We start from the raw sequence: 23,994 nt of genomic DNA on the forward strand, positions 1-23,994 counted from the left end.
GCTGAGTGGCTGTAGAGGAGGAAGGAGCGACGGAGACCCTCACTTGTGGTAGTCGGCGTCGTCGCTCTGCTGGTAGTTTACAATGTGCTTGGTTATGGTCAAGTGTGAGGGCGACAGTTCAGCTGAGTGGCTGTAGAGGAGGAAGGAGCGACGGAGACCCTCACTTGTGGTAGTCGGCGTCGTCGCTCTGCTGGTAGTTTACAATGTGCTTGGTTATGGTCAAGTGTGAGGGCGACAGTTCAGCTGAGTGGCTGTAGAGGAGGAAGGAGCCACGGAGACCCTCACTTGTGGTAGTCGGCGTCGTCGCTCTGCTGGTAGTTTACAATGTGCTTGGTTATGGTCAAGTATGAGGGCGACAGTTCAGCTGAGTGGCTGTAGAGGAGGAAGGAGCGACGGAGACCCTCACTTGTGGTAGTCGGCGTCGTCGCTCTGCTGGTAGTTTACAATGTGCTCGGTTATGGTCAAGTATGAGGGCGACAGTTCAGCTGAGTGGCTGTAGAGGAGGAAGGAGCGACGGAGACCCTCACTTGTGGTAGTCGGCGTCGTCGCTCTGCTGGTAGTTTTAAATATGATTGGTTATGGTCAAGTGTGAGGGCGACAGTTCAGCTGAGTGGCTGTAGAGGAGGAAGGAGCGACGGAGACCCTCACTTGTTGTAGTCGGCGTTGTCGCTCTGCTGGTAGTTTACAATGTGCTCGGTTATGGTCAAGTATGAGGGCGACAGTTCAGCTGAGTGGCTGTAGAGGAGGAAGGAGCGACGGAGACCCTCACTTGTGGTAGTCGGCGTCGTCGCTCTGCTGGTAGTTTTAAATATGATTGGTTATGGTCAAGTGTGAGGGCGACAGTTCAGCTGAGTGGCTGTAGAGGAGGAAGGAGCGACGGAGACCCTCACTTGTGGTAGTCGGCGTCGTCGCTCTGCTGGTAGTTTACAATGTGCTCGGTTATGGTCAAGTATGAGGGCGACAGTTCAGCTGAGTGGCTGTAGAGGAGGAAGGAGCGACGGAGACCCTCACTTGTGGTAGTCGGCGTCGTCGCTCTGCTGGTAGTTTACAATGTGCTCGGTTATGGTCAAGTATGAGGGCGACAGTTCAGCTGAGTGGCTGTAGAGGAGGAAGGAGCGACGGAGACCCTCACTTGTGGTAGTCGGCGTCGTCGCTCTGCTGGTAGTTTACAATGTGCTCGGTTATGGTCAAGTATGAGGGCGACAGTTCAGCTGAGTGGCTGTAGAGGAGGAAGGAGCGACGGAGACCCTCACTTGTGGTAGTCGGCGTCGTCGCTCTGCTGGTAGTTTTAAATATGATTGGTTATGGTCAAGTGTGAGGGCGACAGTTCAGCTGAGTGGCTGTAGAGGAGGAAGGAGCGACGGAGACCCTCACTTGTGGTAGTCGGCGTCGTCGCTCTGCTGGTAGTTTTAAATATGATTGGTTATGGTCAAGTGTGAGGGCGACAGTTCAGCTGAGTGGCTGTAGAGGAGGAAGGAGCGACGGAGACCCTCACTTGTGGTAGTCGGCGTCGTCGCTCTGCTGGTACAGGTCGAGCTCGTGCAGCGTGAGCAGTGTCTCCTGCTGGTTGGTGTCCAGCTGCCCCAGTAGCGCCTCCCGCTGCAGCTGCAGGAACGGTAGGTTGAAGAACTTGTGCAGCAGCTTCAGGCCGAAGCCATTCCGCATCGAGGACTCTGCGTGCCGCACCTGCGCCGAGCCTGCCGGCCTGCACCCACCACAAACTACACGTCACCTGCGCTCCCGACAACTGGCGCTGCTTCGACACACTGTAACGCCCCTTGTGCCCAAAAACTATATTATTTTTAATTAATTAAAACACCTTGGAAACTGCTGGGCAAAATATTAAGAAAATTAAAGTTAATTACCAGAGGAGACACGAGGCGGTGAACGAGACAAAATTTACACTCCCTGCACACTAGTAACCTTGGAGTGCGTGGATCGTTATGTAGAAGGTATATGATAAATAAATACGCTATATAAATAACTTGGTCTATAGGTTTTCCTGGTTTATTTTTAAGAGGTTTGGTTTTAGCATTATTTCGACATGATAATAAAAATCTTAGTAATTAACAAGATTAAGGGGGCGCCCCAACATTATTAAAAACAATACATATTACACCTTAACAAACAAATGATTACATAAACAAAAATTTAAAAATTGCACCAAAATTTGATTCTTCCAACGATTACATATATGAGTTTCCTTGATTTTACATGTTCTTGAAGATTACGTTCTTAAAGCACTGCTCGCTGGTATCTTTTTAATGAATTTAGTTCCTTCTATGCAAGTGGAATATATATATATAGCTCATATCACCCGGGTCTTTCCAGGATGACGTCGGACCGAGAGGAAAACTCTTCTAAAGGGGGAAATCAGCTGGAAGTCCCGAAGATCATGCGGGGAGCAATTTCTCTCCCCCGAAACTTGAACCCTGTCTGAAACACAAGTCAAATTCAAAACGAATTAGACCTGCTTCCAGACAGTTATACACAGTCGGCGCAAAAGGCCAACAAACGGGAATTTGGAGGAAAAAACAAAAGGCCAGATTACTCACCAAACAGGGTGTGGAAACAGGGCTTCCGAGGTGTCTCGCGCCATCAGGATGACATGCACCAAGAAATCGCGGATGCGCGAAGGAAACCAAATTTAAAGAATTAAAAAATAGTAAAAATTTAACTACACACGACTTTTTCTAAAAACTACATCTGCCTGGCTACTGTACAAATGGGATCACATCCCTTAAAGCAACTGACTACATCTTTTATGAAACTGAAAATCGCCGTTCCCGCGAAAAGCCTCTTAGCGCAGAGGACGCCGAGAAGACGTGGTCAGTAGCCGAGGTCAGAGTACTGAGTCCCGCGATGGTGGACACAGCTCCTAATTAAAACGGGCGCTAAAGGCCCTAGGGAGAAGGAGGGGGAAGGTTCGGTTCTATGCCGAAAACATGCGGAGGTGCCCGAGGCGGGCGTGACAACAACACGACATGCGCGCTCTCTACCGGCGGTAACAGGAAGCTACAAATAATCGACTTCTACAGGCCGCGAGAAGGAAGCATAGGGCTTAAGGGTGCCGCGGCACTGCACTCTAGCGGCGTAAAGGGAAACTAACTGAGGCGGTGAGCTGACTTGCCACTAGGTGTCAATAGGGTGAGCTCTGCACGCTAGCGACCAGGCCCGCGGTTACTTTTTTCGCCGCTAGATGTCGTGTAGGTCTCTGTCGGACCCGGGGGAACGTCCTTGCGGCAGGTTATCGTCTTGGCTAGGTTCAGGTCAGGTCACTGCTCCTGGATTGATTTCTCAGAACTAAAGGGGAGGGGGGGGGGGGAGGGGAGGGAGGGCAGAAAACGCCACTCTGCTGGTAACGCAGGTCCACTGGAGACCCATTCGTGACGAGACTTGCTATTCTCAGCAGGCCTCTAAGAAGTAGCACCTTGCAGCCCAGAAGCTGCTCTATGCAATTTTGGTCATGAAGAGAAATAATATTACAAACCCGGGACGTGACTGCAGGCGAGAGAAATTTCAACCGGGCTGCCCACGTCCACATTAGATAGCAAAATATCAGATTGGCCCCCTGGGAAGGGGCTTCGGTCCACTGGCACAAAGTTTAAATACGTGGCGTACACCGGCCTAACAAAAGTAAATCACCCCCTTAACAACCAGATAAATTAAAAAAAAGATTTCCCAAAAAAATGTTAAAATTATAGAAAAATTAAAAAAAAGGTGACAAAATGCCTAATTTCCGGCACAACACTTACTTACTCAATTTTGGTACAACACATTGCCAAGCTCTTTATTACCGCATTACCTGATTTTTAATGACAGGACAGTCTGGAATCACAGTACAGTACAGTAATTAAGGGATTTCTCCCCCTTTTGTTTTGTTGACCCAGCCTTCTTAGCCCTGTGGCCCCCACAGGCGTGGATATGGAAACGCCGTATATGCGAAGCAGGAGAGGTGTTAGAGATCCAGCTATGTCCAGAGGCTGCGGCTACCCATCCCAGCATAGACAGCACAGTCACCCCCTGCCTCACTGAGCTGACCAGTCAATTGGCTGCTTCCTAAGCTCTTAGACATTATCAGCACTGCTGGTGAGATTGGAATCACTGGGAGAAAATAAACTATTGTTATAGCCCGTCCCACTCTTAGATTGCAGTACACGGCTTATGGCGCGCGCTGTTGCCAAATCTCTAACACAATACGAATTTCAGGAAATGTGTGTCTTTGGAATTTGGATCGAACAAGAAGCATTTTAAGAAATCATATCGTAATTTATAATATTTTATACTATTACACATATAAATTTGTAATAATGCCACTTTTATGTAAATTTCAAATAAAAACTACCTATTGTAGACGAAATTTTCTTATAGTTTTCTTTTCTGTTCTAAAAATCCCATATATATAATTATATATATATAATTATATATATAATTATATATAAAATTATATATATATAATTATATATATAATTATATATATAATTATATATATAATTATATATATATAATTATATATATATATAATTATATATTTATCACATTTTCATGGGCCCGATAAATGCCGTATTTTTGGACAAGTCATGTCCAAAATGATAAATAAAATACGGTAATGGAAATTCTCGGTCGAGTAAGTTATGGGAAAAATTCGAACAATTGGTTCGAAATGGGGAAGATTTTTTGAAAAACAGGAAAATCGCAACGACTCCCATAATATGAATAATATCGAATCCGTTTTAATGTATGATAACTCGGATTACCTAATGCCGAAAAATGTTTTCTAAATACATTTTTGATACGACCAGCCATAAATGCATGGGTTCGAAAAAAATTTTCACCGGACAAAAAAACGTAACTGCCTTAGTAGACACCTTATCAAATCTGTTTAAATTGTTTGTAATACTATCATAATTATTTTCCAAAACTTTGTCTAAAACAATGTTTGATAAGATGCTTGGTGAGAAGGATAGAAAAATAATTCAAAATTTTGTACCATGATCGCTATTAAATTCCTTCGAATTTATTTCATACATTTTACATATTATGTTCAAGAATCGATTATAATATTTTTTGTTGACTAAGGAAGCAATGTATTTGAAATTGCTTGTAGGACAGAACCCCACTTATCTAAACACACGACCCTGTTTCCTCTTACGACGGCAGCGCGCGCTCTTGTGCTGATAAGACACATCTTTAACAGCTATTTCCACGGAAACTGTAGAAGCAATTGAGATGGAGCTGCTTTAAAAAACTAATTCAATTCATTGTGAACATTTTTCTCGCTTTCGTCCCCCATCTATCTTTAATAGAAAAAAATTTTTCCGCGGGTCAACTTTTTGATGTGTCAGTTTGTGAGAAAATGCATTTAAATATATTTAAAAAATTATTTAAGTGAAACCTGTACAGTTTTTGTCTTAAAATTTGTTCGGTGGCGTCCTAAAGCATTCATTTACTAATAAAAAAAATCTGAATGAAATACACATGTATGTTTTCTTTTTTTGATGTGAAACATATCGGAATACTTCAAAACAGTTCGCAGCGAATAAGTTATGTTTTTTAATTTTTTCGGACACTTATAATATTGTTAAGTATTCAAAATAAGCATTGCCTGATGCGTATTTTGATTCTATACAATATGAAAAAAATCTTGGTCCAAAAATTAAAAATTTAAATTTCGTTTGATATTTGGCAACAACGCACGAAGAAACAAGGACAGTGCTAACGGCAATCGGCGTGTGATAGAGAGAGAGAGAGAGAGAGAGAATGCGCCCATTTACTTCCACACTGCAATTTAAGAGTGGGATGCTCTATATAGGGTAGCAACTGCAACTGTCATAATTTTTATACCAGTGCAAAAATGTTTTCTTCAACAAGTGCCAGAGCTTTGTCGAGCAATAAATGGTAATACGCAAACTGTACTGCAAGCTGCGGCATAATATTTTGAAAATATAGCTGGCGGGGTTGAATCCCCCTTCACGGGGTCATAATGATGTTCGAGAAGTAAATAAATGAACGGAAGCTTTGGGAGTAACAAAAGTACCCTGAAAAAAAAAAAAAAACACTGGCTCACGGCTATGTCTGCCATTTTATTCATTTGTGAAAAATCGAAGTTTGAGCTGACCAGGAATCGAACCAAGATGGCCTTGGTGGAAGGCAAACAATCTGACCTCTGAATCACTGTGGCCCCTCAAGCCCTACGGATACTCTAGGAAAAATGGGCTATTCCATGGCTGTTGCTTTGTAATGTGCCATCTTTATCTTTGACTTGAAACTCACAGAATTTCCACACACAAGAGTTACATGTTTATAAAGTGTTTCAGGTCTATGATGTGCCTAAATAACTGGTACAATCACTCAAAGAGAATAAATGCATATGTTTCAAGGGCAGTCTGGGGATACAATATGTATAATGAAATAGTAGGGACTATCTACCAACAATGTATTTACATGCCACAAATATGGACCTGACTTAGTTCAAACTAGCAGTGTGTCGGTACCGGTTCTTGGTTTCCCCAGTTGTCAGAAAATTAACCGGCACCAAGAATGGTAGGGTCGAAGTCGAATTCTTAATCATCAAACTGCCAAAGTTTGAAGTCGAAGTTCCCACGTTTCAACAGAATAATTGCAATTTATTTCACAATGTGATATCTGGTTTAGTAAAAATCATGTAACTGGATTATTTTAATTTAAATGTTAACAGTATTTACAAGAAACCAAGCACCAGAGATTGATATTACTAAATGGAAGATGCTGATTACTTACAGTTCAGTTTAAGATGTAGGCCTACTTCCGGAGTCCTCCCTGGCACATCAGAAATTTCTTACTGATTTTATAACCAGTAAAGTAAAATATTAAAGAATAGTTCTGAAATTAGATTTACAAACTTACTAAAAAAGGAGAGGGGGAAAGAAGTTATGAGTTCAGATTATGTGCACGACATTTTGTCTGAGGTAATAGGTACATATTAGTATTAAATTATTTTGAAGAAAAAACAAAACTCACATGTGGGTGTTTTCAGAACCTTTCTGCAAGTTTTGCAGATACAATTTTTTTTATCTTTACACCTGTAAGCCATTTATATGTGTGTGTATTTTGTTTTGTATTTGTCCTTTGTGTTGTGCCCACCGCTATAGCCTGGAAATGTTGGTGGGCATGTGACAAATAAAAATAAAATAAATAAAACTTAGCTGCATACACATTCACAAATCATGAAAATAGTAAACAAAAACATTAGAAAAAAAATTATTTTGGCACTGTATATTTACTGCGCTCTTGTGACTACTTTAGAAATCAGTAGATTTGGACATCGGACATCGCAATTGTAGACTGGGCTGTTTTCCGTGAGATGTGACGTCATTCAAATAAGGATAAGAACTTGGACTGTCCACGGTTCAGACTATCGTAGAAAGACCTTAATACGCCGATAATCACATTTTAGAGGAAATTTTTATATTAATGTTTTAGTGGAAAAAAAAAAAAAAAAAAAAAAAAAAAAAAAAAAAAAAAAAAGTATCTACCACTTTCACTAGTCTGACTTAAATATCATTTTTGGACTACAAAAACGTTGAAACGGTGAAAATACAATAGACTTCCGGTAAAACGCAATTGTATGTAACATGCACACGCTTTTTCAACCACTTAAAGCCAACGAACAGATCCTATCAGCACCCTTCGTGACACCTGAAAGTGAAGGTTCGTAAATCTTTGAAAATTGCCGGCGACAGTGCATGCTAGCCTGCCCACATGGAAAGAAACGCCTGCCGACTAAATGTAGACCCATGGAAAATCAACACAGGCTCAATATAGTTTCAAAACTTATCTAAAAATATACTAAAATGCTCTAAAGATGTCTAATACTCATTAAATGTAGGTATTTGCTACTACCGGTACTTTTGTAGCCCTACATCTATTGCAACTATGGTCATGCATTTATCTCCTTTGCATAAAAGAACAAATTTTTATGCTAATTTTAACATTATTTCGCAAGAAAAAGTGAATTTTTTCACTTTAAATAAAATACTGAAAAATCATCTTCAAACACTCAGGATACTGCAAAATTGATGTTTAAAATGAACTTCCCCATATTTTGTTATTATTTGGGTAAAAAAAAAACACACAAACACACACCCACACAAACACACAAAACTGCATACAAAATTTTTCTAACTTTTTTTTTTGTTTTTATCTGAGTTCTCTGTGTGGTGCTTTCTTTGTTTTGGCCATCACCCTTTTGACACACACACTTGTTATTATGTTACTGACACTTTTGCCAGCAATAGAGAAAACATGTTCACTGCCAATCTTAGTTGCTGGATTTTACTTGAATAATAACAATAACTAATTCATTTTTTACTTTAGGACGTTTTATTATGTGCCTCTTGTTGTTGAACCATATTCAGTTTTCAGAACAGAATTGTCAAGTGCAATGCATCCTGTTATTAAGTAATTTCTTAAAAGGTTTCCAAATTAATAGATGCTGAAGTAACACCTGGATCACCTTTGCTACTACTGCCTGGAATGCCAAATTTAGAACCCACACGTTTATATTTAATAAAATTTATGATAAACAATGATCACTTTTGAATTACATTCTCATTATCCGTGGTTTATTTTTGATCATACATGATAACTAACTGCAAAAAACTTAAAATTGCTCCAATGTTTCTGAAAATAGAACAGAAATTATGGCTTAAATATTTGAAACCAAAATGACATTTTTCAGTTTCGCTGTTAAAAATGGAGTTGGTATCGTTTTGTTGAATATCACAGGTTTGGCAACATTGTTAACAGCTGCTCTTGTGAAGTTCATTTTCAAACATAACAATTTGGTAAAGATGTTTACATTATTTGTCAAAAGTAAAAATAAATTATTAAAAGATATGTTTGATCACATTGAGTACTTTATTTACTCTGAGTTTTTATGACAGAGTTTATGAACGAGTGTTGAATTTACACTTCACGGATAGGTCTTATCTTCTCTTTTTGTGATATCTTTGTGCTTTGTCTGGTCAATCACATGCACAGCTGCTGTTGTTACGTAACGTAGATGGTGACGGAAACGTAAGCATATAATTTTTTATAACATAAAAATTAGTTTACCAGCTGCACATTTCAGCATTAAAAAATAATTGGTTTTCCAGAGTAATTATCTTGAGGAGAAAAATTATTTTCTCAGAGTTCAGGAATGGTCTCTTTCCCAACTTTTATCCCAAGTTTTTGGATCACGTTCACCTCTACAAGTAACACTACTTTAACAAAACTAACTCTATGCCACCATGCAAGCTTGCAGCCAATTTTCTCACTGCAAAGTGCCGGCCAGTAAATAAAAACCGTGGTATGCAACAAGAAAGCTACTTTCGGCACTGACCCCCGTCGCTGGCCAAAACAGAAGGGCGGAGAAAGAAAAAAATAAGTGGGAGGAAGTAAACACGTCACAAGAGAAGAGGAGGAAACAAGGTGCCACGATTGTATTGATGAGCGCCGTGAATCCAAAATTCAGTCCCAGACACTGAGAAGAAATGTAATCTAGTTATCTAACCAGTGTCAAATGTTATCTGTAATAATAAATGAGTCTCCTGGCAGCACCTGTGAAAGCTCTCGACGAAGTACGCCACGTGATCCGGCGTGACAGTCCTGTGGTGCGACATGTCGCAGTGGTTCGCCAGCACCAGCACCGGGATGTGATTGGGCACCTTGGGCAGTTCTCGCTGGACGTAGTCGAACGTCCTGCAGGCGTTAGGGAATCACAAATAGCAATGGCAATATAATACATGCTGTATTACAATAATGCCTTGGCCATCAAGGGTGTATGGAACGGGAGGAAGGGGGATATATACACTCCCAATATACTACGATATCCTAAAAAAAAAATCTATTATTCCCATAAACAAAAGCAAACAGTAGGTAAAGAGTTTCTATCTCCCCTCACCCCACCTCCTTTCCCATCTAAATGAAATTCTGTGTATGCCCCTGCTGGCCATTATCCATATACCTCGTTTAGGGTAAAATTTCAATCCGGATTGAACCTGGAGTGGAGTGAACTCGGAGTGAATGTGTAACGAACATAGACTGACGAAATGTGTTTATGGTAAATATCACAATCCAGATTGAAAAGTAAACAAGATCGAAGTTGGAGTCAACATGGACTGAAAATGTTGTGGTGCGATCATTACGTCCAACAATAACTCTACTTCCATCTCTGTCCACACATTCCTCTGCTCTTTTTTTTTTTTTTTTTGCCATTTTCACAAATTATGCCTGTAATGCAACGAAACCAATAACAAACAATGCAATATGGCGGCGGCTTGCTCGTGCATGTTTTCTTTTCACTCCAGTCCGTGTTTACAGTAAAAACTCAATCCGGATTCTTCAGTCCAGTCCACCTCAACAAGTGGAGTGGATTATCTCATTTCACTCCAACTTCAGTCCACAACAAAGTGTTTTAAGTAAAATTTCAATCTAGATTCCTCACTCCACTCCAGGTTCAATCCGGATTGAAATTTTACCCTAAACGAGGTAATAGTTTCGGTTTTTATTTCTTCAGATGTCATTAGTCAAGTTTGTGACTGGACTCACATGCAAGAGAAAACAAGTGCAAATCCTGAACTATCCTTCTTGATTTTGGTTTTCTTAAGTTTTCTAAAAATTCCTCCCGGCCAAGCTGAGATGACACCTCACACGGCCAGATCCTTTCCCTAATTTCCCTGACTCGTATAGTGTTGGTCAATCTCTAATGATCTCATCAACAAGATGTAAAAACCAAATTAAATTTCTTTTTTTTCTACACCAAAATCACAGCACAGCTTTCACAAAAACATAGCAGTATACAAATTTCTTAACCCTCGCAACGAGGCTTTTCCTGGAGAGAGAGAGAGAAAGAGAGAAGAAGAAGAAGAAGAAAAAAAAAAGCAGCCATTTTGAGCATCTGTCTTTTGTCCTTCTTTGTACTCACAGAATATGCTATGTCCTAGAAACATAATTATAGCTTTCACATGAATCCAAACGTAAAATACAGGCATAAAACAATATTGAAAGCAAATAAAATACTAAAAAAAAGCATATAACTTACACAAACAATTACTCAGAAAACAAATTTAAAACAAATAAAACTGTATTAAAAAAAAAAAACAATACCAAAAATATTTGCAAGAATATTAATAATAATAAAATACAAGTATGAAACAATAGGTCACTATTACCTTGAACCATATAATTTAGCTTTTTGGATGATAAAAGACAGTAGCATGAACTCATTACAAGGGATATTTAAAGGGTAGCTTGTGCTTTTTATTTAAAAAAAAAAATACAATAGCTGGGAAGGGATACACGGCTGTATTTTGTTTAGGAGGGGTAGTAAAGCAGTAGGCGTGAGAGGGAGAAAAGTGGGCGAAAGAATGCCACTGCTTCACTCCCTCCTACAGTAATAGAGTAGCACAGAAAGCAGAGAGAAAGAGGAGCCAGGGTAACACCAGTGCCGTTTTTCTTACGAACCAATAAGTAGGGGCATGCAAATTTCGCGAAAAGATTCCGAGACTAGCTGAAAGTTAAAACACTGTAGCATCATCTGTGTTTCAACACCAATCACCGTGAGTCAGTGTGGAAGCAAACAAGTCCTGATAGGCCCGGTCAAATAAGGCATTGAAATATCTCGCAGACGGCCACCAATCACAAGGAAGAAACCACTGGTACGGGTATACTTTGTTGCAGTCTAATAGGCGCTCAGATTTATTCGCGAAAAATGCCTGCCCCTACCAATAAACTGAGACAAGGAACAAAGACTTCACTTGTATTCTACTGTCGACAGATAATGGTGGAATTCATATTCGAGGGCAACCCTAAGAAAAAGTTGAATTTTTATGACCCAAATTATAGGCACGACGACTTGTCTGCAGGTAAGTATGGTAGCTATTTCAGTAAAATCATATTATAGCAGGTAGCAATTGTATAAGGATGTGATTTTTCTAAATATTTTCAAATTGGCAAAAAAGAATATCAGTGGAATGATTAAGAACCAGTGTTATATCATTAATAAAAATAATGAATAAGAGAGGGGATGAAATACCACCTGGCTATATCCCAGAATAGGTAAGCAATGTGCAAAGAGGAGTTACATTTACATATGTCGAGTGACACAAAAAATTATCAGTTTTTAGAGGTAACTAGAGAACCATTGTATGTAAGTATTACAACGACCAAATTTAGACATCTTTTGACGTAATATTGCATGATTAACAGTATAAAAACTTTAGCAAGATAAAAACAACAAGCATCTATATTACCCATATTGGTAACTTCATTATTAATTAGATTAAGAAAAGTAAGTAAATTTGTTATCATATCAATTCAAAAACCAAGATGATTTAAGGATAACCTGTTTTCTGTATGGAAAATTAATTGTTTGAACACAATTTTTTCAAAATTTTTTTTTTGCAAATCCATTACGTAAAGACATAGGTCTATAGTTAAGAGACAAATAGTTGGCTTCCATTCTTGTGAATGGGGATAAACTTTGCTATTTTACATTTGGTAGGGAAAAACATTACATTTACCGCTTGTATTTTAGATGTGTTGTAGCAAAGGTACAAGTAAAAGAGAACATCCTTTTAAGATCAAGTTCGTTATTCCATTAGGGCCTGTAGACATTTTAAGTGACTTAATACCCCAAAGCACAAAACTCTCAGAAATAAAGAAAGATGGAATTCAATCAATGCTAGTGTTTGATATTGGATATGTGGGGCTATTATTAGAAGGTACATAAACTCTAGAAAAATATTTTGGGAAAGAATTAGAAATTAGTGAAGGATCTGGAAAGACAGGTACATCAATTTTTAATGACAGTTCATCTTGGTAGTGATCTTTCATAACTATAGCAAAATGCCAAAATTTTCTTTGGATTATGCTTAACATTCATAACCCCGCTCTTACGGAGGGGCGCGGCCAAGCCACTACCACCCAGCCGGGAGAAGGGCTTCCTAACCTACTCCATACAAATATGTAGAAAAATTTCCTTCACGTTTCAATGACTTTCGAAGACCAAAATTACAAACTTTCAAGACTTTTTTATCACCAAAATTTCAAACTTCTCTAACTTTTCTTTTATATAATTTACCTGTTTTGAATTTAAAAACAAAAAAAATAAATACACTCCACCCTCCCCCATTCCTATAGCTGTATTAGTTCAAACATAACCTTGCAGATGTCATTTTACAGTGTGTATGACTATGCACTAAATCCCTACAAATAATAATTGTAGGTGCAATTTAAATTTTTTTTTTGAGAAACATATTATAACAATTAAGTCAAATATCATAGAAAAAAAAATGCAATAAAGAAATAAAATGAAACATACCTTAAGTTAATTCATTCTTGCGTTATATGAGAAACATGAGCCTGTAATCGTAACACATAATAATGGTTTGTTGCCAAAAAAAGTGGTGTATATCAGTTAATGAAATGGTGTAACAGAGCATGTGGACAGTAAATCCTCGGGGAGCAACCATACGGGAGCTACGGCAGGGGTGTAGGCAGGGGTGTGGGCAGGGGGGCAACGAGAGCGGGGGCGGAGCGCGCACCAGGTCTTGGTGATGTCCATCACGAGGACGACGCCGTTGGTGCCCTTGTACACGTCCAGGAACTCGGCGTCCAGGGCGGGCTCCTCCGCCGCCTCCAGCTGGCCGTTGTCCAGCTTCAGGCCGTCGAAGCGCCTCTTCTTGCGGCCGCGGTCCACCACGTCCCACACCTCCACCTTCACCACGTCGTCCGTGGCCTTGTAGTTCCACTGGATGCTCGCCACCTGCACCGCAGTCCGTCCGGCTAGAGCGACAGCCACTAGTGCATCGGCCATCGCTACTTTTTCCCACATCGGCTATCGGTGAAATAACACCTATACCATCGACTATCGGTAGCACCCCGACAAAACACAAAACGCATTGCTTATTTAATGAGTATAATAATAATAATAAAACTAAAACAGTATTTGAGGTTAGGAACTGTTACGGTAATATTTTTTACCCGTGGTGTTATGTTTGCTACGGCAATACACATTAATTCAAATTAAATAACTATGAAACAAATCATTGATGGTTTAAATGCCCAAAGTAAAATAAGAGAGAATAAAAAATAAGTGATAATAATAATACTAATACTACTACTAATAATAATAATAATACTAACTAGTGGGTGAAGCTGTCCCTTAAATTATTTTGCCACATAAACCTGATTTTTTCAGGGTTTTGAGAAAACCTGATTTTTATTGATTTAATGAATGATACACTAAAAATAAAGAGTTTCAAGATGAAGGCTACATACCAAAGGTTGATTCAAAACTGTATTCCACAAGATTTCATACCTTTAGTTTTCAGAACATGCTAGGAATGACCAATATGTGCCTTCATAAAAACCATTAAATAACTTTTTTCTTAGAAAACGTCTTTAACAATCACTTAAATATTGTTATAAAGCAGAACCTCATTTTTCAAAACCAGAATTCACAAATTCCTGTGAGTAACATATTTTTTTACTTGCACTGTCATTTTCCTTCTAGTATTATCAAAGGATTACTTTCCCGCTTTATGCAAAAGCATTTCCCAAAATTTACATTGCAACAGTGTTGCATTTAATAGCAAACCATTAGAAAAGTAGAGCCGGAACAATAAAAGTTGAACGTGAATAGTGTTAAGTACATTTATTATGCATTACTGCGTGAGGTCATGGCACCTTTGTTTGCCATACCATACCACTATAAACCATACGGCCATGAACCAAAACTTTGGTGAAATTAACGCAAAAATTGTGATCATTTTATTCCTTTAAACTTTAATGTATAGTTACAAGTGAGGAAATGTGTTTAGTAAGGATAGCCCAGTTAATTTAATATAGTTTTAATTGCTACTAATATTCACATTACTAATTAGGTCACGACACTTAATGTCTGTTCACAAATCACTAAGTATCTGTCATGTCCACAGTTCACACACAGTATTGCGCCACTCGGTCACACACGCATGGTCCCGTCACTCGGTGTCGTGCCGCTCTCCTGACGGGTGATTAAGAGGGGGGGGGGGGGGAAGGGGGTTGGTTATCTCTCTCATCCTCCTTGCCCGACTCACGCTTCACTCTCAACTCTTTGGTTGAAACTCCTGTAGAGGCTGGCTTCAACGCTTTTATACCACTTGGCCGTCTTTCCGGAACTGACTGCAGTGGTTGGGACGTTTCGTTCCGGCCAACCCTATGCTCGAAGCATCCAGAATAGCGACGCTCATTCATGCCACTCCACGCAGTTGCTCCAATTCCCAGGCCAGCGCTGAGGAAGGAGGGCATGGGGGCAGGGGGGTGGTGAGGCCGGATCTCTCCAATCCCCTGACGTCAGTGGCACCACGCGGGTCTCTCAGGCCAGACTACTGGCATCGCGGTCCTGCTTCCCAGTTTGTAACAGTATTACCCATGACAAAGCTGTAAATGCGGCTTTTGCATAAGCAAACGGTGGATTGTTGTGCCCCTATTAAAATTATTTTGAAAGCAACCTAACACAATTCCTGTAAATATTTCTGTCTTTGTGCATGTCCGGTGATGTTCATTTTACCACATTAGAAATATTTTGAAAAGGCATTTGGCAGCACTGAATCTTCAAACATTACAATTTTTTTTTTCTATTCCTAAATGTAAACTATCGTTTTGAAAGTAGTAGTTTTCGTTTAATAGAATAATTTCCGATAAAAATCTGAAATCAATAATGTTAACATGCAATTATATACAAAGTCCTCAAATGAATTGTGTTAAAAAAAATCTCACCTTAAACTGTGGACATTTTGAGATGCTTCAATATTCACATCTCTTAAGCACCAAAAATTTCATGTTCAACTTTAAACAATTGTGAATAACTGCAAAACTGGATAGATTTATTGTTTTCACCATGTGACACAATGAAGTTCTAGTTAATATACAAAAATTTAAGCATCTCCGACATTTTATTTAGTATGGTGTGTATATGCTTAGTGTTTCCATCACAGTGAGACAGTAGAAATTTTTTTTTTTAACACTTCCCTCTAATTACGTTTTCCTAACTTTTAAATTTTTTTGTTTGTTTCCTTCAAATACGTAAAAACAAGGTTCTACTGTATCATGAATTTATTCAAAAATCACGTACAAAAAAGTGAAATGTTAGAAGCAAAATGATTTAGCATACTGCCACCTCAAGGCAATGGGACCTCCAAACCACTCGGAGGGGTGCTGGGATACAGCCTCATGAGCGTGATGTCTTAGCGAACATTACCTCACAGGATCCTTCGTGTGACAAGGCAGATGACTCTACCCCTTAGCAGCCTCAGGGTGCAACACTTCTAATACCAGGGTTACACAAACAATCAGTGAATCGTTTGTGACCTTTAACCGACATTAACTGCCACTGCTTTTACATCCACCCCCTTTGGCGAAATTCACTATTTGTTTCTTTCCTAGAACCATTTAAAAAATAACACTGGAACAAAAATTTTCATTAAGTGTACTATATTTATGAACAGTCAAGTGTCCTCTTGCAGATACACGTGCAAGTCACTATCAACTGAAGAAAATTTCAAATGTGTATTTTAAATTGATTAAAGTTTTTTTTAAGAACACTACTAACACTACCTCTATCAAACAGCATCACTGCATCAGGCACAAAAGAGTGGAAAACAAGGGGAAATATCAATTTGTTGGTGATAAATATTGTCAAAAGAGTTTAAGAGGATAGACTTTCTTTTTGGTAAATATGTACTTGAGCGGTATTTGCGAAAAAAAAAATGTTAAAAATCTGAAAATACTTATATTATATGCTCTTTCACTTACTCTTTTCATTAAACCCGGCGAAGATAAGAAATTCCAAATACTTTATGAGATATCAAATTGTTTAATTCTCATCACAAAACCTGTGCATTCATGCGGCATTCACAATTGTTTCTTGTTTACGTTTACGAGTAGGATTTTTTTTTTTTTTTTTTTTGGCGATATAGGTGAACAACTACATCATTTTCTACTAATGGCAAAGGAATTGTACCCACTTCTAACTTAGGTGAGTTTTTAACGTTTCAAATTTTAATTTTTTATTTAGCAATTAATAAGTAAAAAAAATTACATGAGTTCCTACTGTTCATCCTTTGTCCCGGTTTGTTTGGTCAGGTCAGTTACATTCTAAATACTTTAAAACTAAAAAACCATTAAAATTAATTCACATTATTTTTATGTCCGATTAGTTTGAAAGTATTTATAATGTAACTGACCAGACCTAATCGAACATTTTAATTAATTAGGCATTCACGAACACACGGCAAAATAAAAAAATGGTGGTGGTCAAATGATAAACACAGGTCTTGTATTGCAAATTAAGAACGGCGATATCTCCTAAAGTATTTGGAATTTCTTATCTCCGCCGGCTTTAATGAAAAGAGGAATTTAAAGAGCATATAATAAAAGTATTTTCAGATTTTTAACATTTTTTTTCCCGCAAATTACCTTCTTTTTTTGTTCTATAATGGTGTGGTTAGTGCAATGCATTTTATATTGTATTAACTTAGTGTATACATGACTACATTGCTATATGAAGCACAGCACATTTATACTACCTATCTTTTTGACATAAAAAAAAACCTACTATTGCTCCTAGCTGGCAAAAAGTAGTTTATATGTGTAAACGTACTTCTTAATGCAATGATAGAAATTTATCGACTCAAGATAAGAGTTATGTTCAGTAAAACATATTAAAAATTTTTGGACAGGCAAACTGATGATCAAAATGTTCACTTGCCTGAATCTCTTCCGTAGGCACATATTCCTCAACAAACTTCAATCCTTGGAGTCTGTGGAACAAACATGTCTTTCCTACATTTCGGTCTCCTTTAATAATGATTTTCACTGGAAAAAAAAAAAAAATTGAACATAGTTAACAATCTATTATTTTACAAAATATGATGACACACTATATACTATATCTATTTAAAAAAGAAAGTTACGACGACATTTGTCAGCAAGTATGATATTCATGGAACGCCATGAGACCAGGATGTGTACATATACAGTAAACTCCCTATTATCCGCGGGCGGATGATCCGCGGTGCGGATTATTCGCACATGCTACGAAAAAATACAGAAAATATGTAAATCTGTATTTTATTACAAGTGAGCAAGCAAATTTGAACTCTACTGACGAGTGTATTGTGTGCAGTATACAGTAAAACGCCACAGGCCTTCTCGGAACTCACACAGTAGGCTGGCCTGCGTAATTATTCAGTAAAATACAAAAATTTTAGCATCATTAAAAATTTTTTACTGTTAATTGTAACGTTTACTGTACATACATTTTTTGATTTTTAATTTGAAATTAATGTGTCCTTTTTTGTTTCCCATTTTCGGCTCTTTGCGGATTATCCGCGATTTTCACTATCCGTGGTGGCCCTGCCACTAAATTTCGCCGATAATCGGGAGTGTACTGTATTCTTACATTAAAAGGTATAAGTTTTAGAAACAAGTTTTTGAGTTCACTGGTGAGATATGAAAGCTTAATATTTTTACGGGGAAAAGGTGATAACTAGATAGTAAAAATATTACTACATTGGACAACCTTTTTTTTATGAGATAATCTACTAGAATCTAAAGGGAATCTGGATGCAAGACAATTCATGGGAGAGGCTACACCAGAATTTCTACTTAGTTGCAGAATTAGAATTATAGTAAAGCTTTATTGACTTTGCAATGTACTGTTTGGAATCACACTGAATTGGAAGACACAAAATAAATTTATCCTTTATGTTTGCACCTGGTTCCTAAGTCAGTTTTAAAATGTGAAACCTGGTACACAATACACTCCTATGAAACCACCAATCAGGGTTTAAATAATTTTTTTTTATCCTGAGGTGATTCATAAGTTTAAATCAAAGCAGGAGTTTAAGGCAAGATGTAAAGGTGCATACGGCCATTACTTTGTATGAGTCCCCCAGGGTCGAAGAGATGACAATGTTAGGTGAGATTTTGGGGAAAACTTTGAAAAGCTCACTCAGTGTGAACAAGAAACCCAGTGTAAAGTCACCCTTGTTGCAGTTGGAAGGGGTGAGTATCTAAGTGAGAGAAACAAGCGACATCATCGGCTGGAGCAGGTACACATGCCCCCAGCTCTGGGACAGTAAGAGCAGTCGACGACGACGCGAGAGAAAGCTGCCAGGAACCTGAACGAGCACACCCCAACAAGCAGCGAGTCAGCGCTCCCTGGAAGTGCTACAAGCCCAGCTTGGCAGTGTTAGATGCTGTGGTTACCTGCTGGTCGAGTGAAGAAAGGGCTAGTTTACTAATGAGTCACCTGATGAGTACTATGACTGAAGGAGTAAGAAACTAGGGTACTTAAGTGTTAATGCCACCGGAGCAGAAGTTGCACTAATGCGCCAATAAAGAGCAATCTTGTTGTTTGCACGCGCACGCAGTTATCTTTTGGATTCCTTGTTGCCTTGTTGTATGCTGATTTTTGACGCTACTTTTTTTTGTGCTATGAAAATGCATATTTGGAATTTGCCACAAACAGAACAAGATGCAATTTTATTTTTTCAGGAGTGAAATATTTTACAAAAAAAAAAAAAAAATACGAAAATGTACCAATTCGCATGACACTAAACTTTATTTTGGTAACCTAGCAAAAAGTTAGGTACCGTAGATCAATAACAATCTCACATTTTGAGGTGGTAATATTAATGTAATTTTTTATGTGCAATTATGTGCAATCAAGCTGTAGCATTTGATTACTTTCTGAGACCTCTGTTTGAGGTGGCAATGTTAAGGTAATATTTATCCGCAGTTTTATGTAACAAAGCTATATTAATTGTTTAGGTTCTGTGGGCGCCAGCAGTTTGGAGACGAATGGCATCACTTGGAAATCCAGTTCACACGGAATCTTGACTTAAATGTTTTTTTTTATATTTCCGTGAATAAACGCTGTTATGCTAGAAGTCTGCCTTATCATCGTGTACCCTGAGCCTTGAATCCTTGAAGCTGTTGGTCTTAACCAAAACAAAGTAAACTAAAATAAACTTAAAATTCTTAAGTTTTTAGAGGCTTTTGCAACCATTTCTATCATTTATAACCTTAATTTTTTGGTACAAAAAAAAATCCTGTAAATCAAAAGAAGATAAGAGTTGAAGCGAGTATGAAGTTTCATCTAGGGCTCAAAACAGCAAGAAGATATCAGCGAAAGAGTTCAACAACTGACGATAAACACAGGAATATGCTCACTGTTGTACTGGACTCCCTTGGCGAACTTCTTCTGGAGGGAGTGGGACATGGTCTGGTGGCTCGGCCGGGCGGCGGGGGGCGCCCCCCCCTCCGCCCTGCTCGTCAGCCTCTTCAGCGCCGAGAACATCGTCCGCAGCCCCCGGCGACCCTGCTGCACCTACGCCGATGTTCACCCCGTCGGTTGCTCCACACCTGCCAACCACCAGCTCTCACAGACAAGGTCCACACACCATGCAGAAATTAGTAACGTTAAGGATGGTTGATGATGATGGATGATGGATGATGATTGAGGGATAGATGAATGGATGGACGAAACATTGATGAATGTTTGGGTGGATTAATGGACTGATGGATGGATTTCTTGCCCAGTGCTGTACCCCATAAAGCACAACACAAGACTGTAGTTTTTAATAACGAACGAGAGAAGTACTTTGCGTACATATAACCGTCTACAATGTTTTGAAGTATTTTTAATGTAGCTAACCTAACATAATTGACCACTCTCATTTTTTTAAATTTTGTTGGTCCCATTAGAATTATTTGCTACTATTTGACTCAAAATACTACTTTTAATGCAATTGTCTGTAATATTCTGTAATGAAATTAGTTTTTTTTTTACAAAAACAAAAAACAGAAAAGAGAAACATTAAAATTTTCCTTGTAATTACAATACAGTTGTCATATTAAATCCTTTGACTATCAAAACAATACCTGTGTTTCCTAAATTTCTCCATAAACAACACATAGACCCACACAGAAAAGGAAAAAAAAAAAAAAAAAAACGACTAAGCAGCGTCCATGCACACGCATTGTAATGCAAGTTAAAAACGGTAATTTCTCGGAAATCAGTAAGAAATCACAAAAGTTGTTTTCAGAGTAAATACAGGCACATCTCTGGTGTGCAAAAAAAGTACATTCAAAATTTTATTTTTACTTCATGTACAACTACAAGTCCCTCTGAAAGAATATTACCAGTGTCCTGTCTAATAAACTGCCATAAAGAATACTAGAACTAAAATAATTGATTCTGTCTTTTTTCTATTTTGACATCAGCTGCTAAACTAGAAATCTACTCAATCCCACCAGATTTAGTAGGTATTATTTTGGAATACCACTTCTACCAATTTTTTTATTTTTTTTTTTACAAATATAAATTTTACTTCACGGGTATCGTAACATACACTTAAAATATTGCAATGCCTTAAACCAGAATTATCAGTGAGATGAGAGGAACTCAATACACCTTCAATTTTTTATTTCAAAAAGTACATACTACAGGAAACTACCCCAGTACCTTGTCATCTTTTATATATTAAGTATGTTAAATGTCAGTCAGTCGAAGTTAAACAACTGTTTGGCTGGCACTCATTATACAAAACGATGCGCAAGTGCGTGTAAACACAGACCTAATACCATGAGTTTTAAATGCATTAAGTGGCTTATAAAAAAACTCACCTAACCAGTTCAATGGCTCTACCATACGTTCAAAAAATGAAAGAGGAAGCTGTCCGTTACACATGACAATTCAAGATTGTCACATAATTATACACTAAGAAATATCACACAGCTTACTAGACAACTCTAAATACATTACAATTCACGTAATACAGGTAACAGGTAAAGGACTTTTGACAATACTCAAACGCCTTCTTCGCTTTGTATTACAAATGATAAACAATGCATAGATAAAACAATGTTTGCCGAGAAACCAAATATTGCAATAAGACAATATAGGAAACACTGGCCTTTTAACATGGTGAACGCTGGCGGCACCTAACTGCAGCAATCCTAGCGGCTCAGCCTGAAGAACGCCCGCGAAATTCAAATTCCCTTGTAATACAATGGGCAATCTCTGCACAGATATTTTTTCTCGTAGTTGAAATCTTGTTGTTGTATGGTAATGAATTTACACATAATTTATTTGCATGAAAACGGTTTATTTATAATCAAAACAAATTTTCGTAACCTACAAAAATATATTGATTTAATATGTCTCCCAGTGTTTATGTAAGAGTATATAAAATAGGTTAATGCTGCTATACGCAGACGACATCGGTACCAATGCGCCTAATTTTTTTTTACTTCAAAAACTACTTTGAGCAGTTAGCAACATTTAAATTGTTGCAACCAAATATTGCATGAACTGCACTACCACTAAAAAGTATTGCATTAAGTGACTCCCATTTTTGATGACTTTCCTATATTGTCATACTACAGTATTTTGAGAAACATTAAAACCTTATTTTTTTGGGTCAGTTGCACCACATTTTTAGGTACACATTTCAAAATAAATAGCATGATGCTGGTTCCACCTGTCCCCCTATGGTTGTCAATGTGGGTTGGAGCTCGGCTCAATCTCAGGTGTAGGTTTGGGCCTTAGTGGTGGGGGAAGGGGATAGCTTGGCTGATGAGGCTGTTCTCACCCTGTAGCTGCTTCTCCCAGTCGCCGCGAGCCAACAGCTCCCGACAACGCCTCCACTCGTCTTCCAGGTGGTCAGCTGTCTGCAGCTCCGCCTCTCGCAACTGCTTCTCTGGCCGAAGCACCCTGGTATGTGGGGCGACATCTTGCTCAACGTGAGTGTAGTGGTCGTCAGGGCTGCTTCGGTTGTCAGTCAGCACTTAAACCACTTGCTGTCGCACTTCCACTGACTCCAGAGCCAGGGGTGTGCAGTGGTGGGCCCTCCCCTCCCTCCACTGCCAGAGGGGTGGACTGTGACAGATACGCTCTGCTTTCGCCATGCGGCAGTCGAGGGAACCTAGTTTCCACATATTGTAAACGGACGATTGTTACTTGTCTGCACATAAACGCTGGGCCGCTGCACGGACACTCGTTCTCGCTCACTCCCGGTGCACATGGAAAAAAGGGACAACGATGGGCAACAGCAACCTTAGCGATTGAGTAAGGCATTTTGGATGTTTTCAAATGCTCTCCCTTTTCCGATGTGGCTTTGTTCATCGACACCGCCTTAGACACACTGACACATGTGATATAGGGGACCCGATGTGCTGGCATGCACCACAGTATTTGCTCAGCACCAGGGTGTCTGGTCAGTGCATGGTCATGGAGGTAATGGAGGATGGCGAGCCTTGTCGCGTGGGGTGCATATGCCTGCCATTTACTGTTCTGGTGAGGGCCCTTCATCTGGAGTAGCCCTTCCAGACTACAGTGGTTCGGGACCACCAGTGCCCTACAGTCATCCAGGCAGGCTCGTGTATCTGGATCGCGGTGCAGGCTCTACCTTGGGAAGGTTTGCAGGAGAACCGCGCAATGCAACTGCGCAATGTATGTGACTGCGGCTCTGATTCGTCTCTGGTGGACTTGGGCCCCGGAAGAAGAAGCGCTTCCCACCGCTGGTCATTGTGAAACTCGTTGGCTGGGTCTGGATGTTAGGACAAATCTTTGGCCAGTTAGTTCTCCCTGCCTAGAACATGCTCGACAGAAAAGTAAAAACCCTGGAGCATCATAGCTCAATGAGTAAACTTTTACTTTTGGCCCTATGGAGATTCGAGTCAGTTCAGGCTCTGGTTGTCTGTATGCAGCATGAATGGGCGGCCCTCGAGGTGGTGCCAGTAGCTCTGGAGGGCTCAGACCACCTCGAGGCACACCTGTTTGTTGACGTGGTAGCACCTGTCAGCTGGGCCAAACTTGGCACTTGTGTACTCGAGAACGAGTTTCTGTCTCTCGTCGCTCACCTGATAAATGACAAGGCCCATCCTGGCTACATCAGTCTGGACAAAGAGCGGGTGGTT

At 39.2% G+C, this 23,994-nt stretch overlaps 1 protein-coding gene across 4 annotated transcripts in view; it reads right to left on the minus strand.

Annotated features, from left to right (window-relative positions):
• LOC134537917 (rab-like protein 6) overlaps positions 1–21,927 on the minus strand; it is a 100,969-nt gene extending 79,042 nt beyond the window's left edge. For 3 of the 4 annotated variants that reach the window (XM_063378877.1, XM_063378875.1, XM_063378876.1), the window contains exons 1-6: positions 21,700–21,921; positions 20,245–20,436; positions 17,777–17,883; positions 13,569–13,789; positions 9,583–9,723; positions 1,496–1,705 (exon numbers count right to left, since the gene is read on the minus strand). In XM_063378877.1, the coding sequence (XP_063234947.1) occupies positions 1,496–1,705; positions 9,583–9,723; positions 13,569–13,789; positions 17,777–17,883; positions 20,245–20,371 (806 nt within the window). In that variant the 5' untranslated portion in view covers positions 20,372–20,436; positions 21,700–21,921. Of the gene's footprint in view, positions 1–1,495; positions 1,706–9,582; positions 9,724–13,568; positions 13,790–17,776; positions 17,884–20,244; positions 20,437–21,699 lie in introns of all 4 variants that reach the window. The other variant, XM_063378873.1, reaches the window with a different exon arrangement.
• Positions 21,928–23,994: the final 2,067 nt, after the last annotated feature.

The sequence above is a fragment of the Bacillus rossius genome, chromosome 12 (genome assembly GCF_032445375.1).
Source record: "Bacillus rossius redtenbacheri isolate Brsri chromosome 12, Brsri_v3, whole genome shotgun sequence".
Classification (NCBI taxonomy): Eukaryota; Metazoa; Arthropoda; class Insecta; order Phasmatodea; family Bacillidae; genus Bacillus; species Bacillus rossius.